The 482-nt window shown below is 54.8% G+C and overlaps 1 protein-coding gene across 1 annotated transcript in view; it reads right to left on the bottom strand.

Moving 5' to 3' along the window:
- LOC103799531 (coiled-coil domain-containing protein 85C-like) overlaps positions 1 to 445 on the bottom strand; it is a gene marked incomplete at its 3' end in the record, with an annotated part of 69,328 nt that extends 68,883 nt beyond the window's left edge. Inside the window, 2 exon segments of the mRNA XM_009071859.1 lie at positions 2 to 139; positions 141 to 445. Coding sequence (XP_009070107.1) covers positions 2 to 139; positions 141 to 445 — 443 coding nt within the window.
- Positions 446 to 482: the final 37 nt, after the last annotated feature.

Here is a 482-nt window from a genome sequence, read left to right as displayed (position 1 = left end):
CTCCTCGTCCAGCATCAGCACCATCTCCTTCAGCTCCACGTTCTCCCGCAGGAGGGTCTCCTGCCTCGCCTCCAGGTCCTTCAGCTTCTGCTGGTACATGCCCACCTCCTTCCACATCACGCTGGCCGTGTGTCTCCCGATCCCTTGACAGCTTCTTGCCTTTTTGCCGGTCGTCGTCCAAGAAGCAGCAGAGCTCCCGCAGCTCGTGGTTGTCGTCCTGCAACTTCTGGTTCACCTCCTTCAGCCCGCGGATCTCGTGCAGGTGGAGCTGCAGCCGCCGGTTCACGTCTTTCATCAAGTTGCCGTGTTCCACCATTAAGTTCATCTTTTCATTCTCCACTTTCCTCAGTCTTTTCACCAGCTCTTCCTTGCTCCACCTCAGCATCTCCTCTTCTGAAATTTTGCTCAGGTCTTCTTTAGACCCTTCCATGGAATTTTTTGCCATTCTCTGTGCCTAGGCTGCGCTCGCTCTCAAAGGATAA

This window comes from Acanthisitta chloris, unplaced genomic scaffold (genome assembly GCF_000695815.1).
Source record: "Acanthisitta chloris isolate BGI_N310 unplaced genomic scaffold, ASM69581v1 scaffold17143, whole genome shotgun sequence".
NCBI classification, from domain to species: domain Eukaryota; kingdom Metazoa; phylum Chordata; class Aves; order Passeriformes; family Acanthisittidae; genus Acanthisitta; species Acanthisitta chloris.
This window is presented reverse-complemented; position numbering and strand designations above follow the sequence as displayed.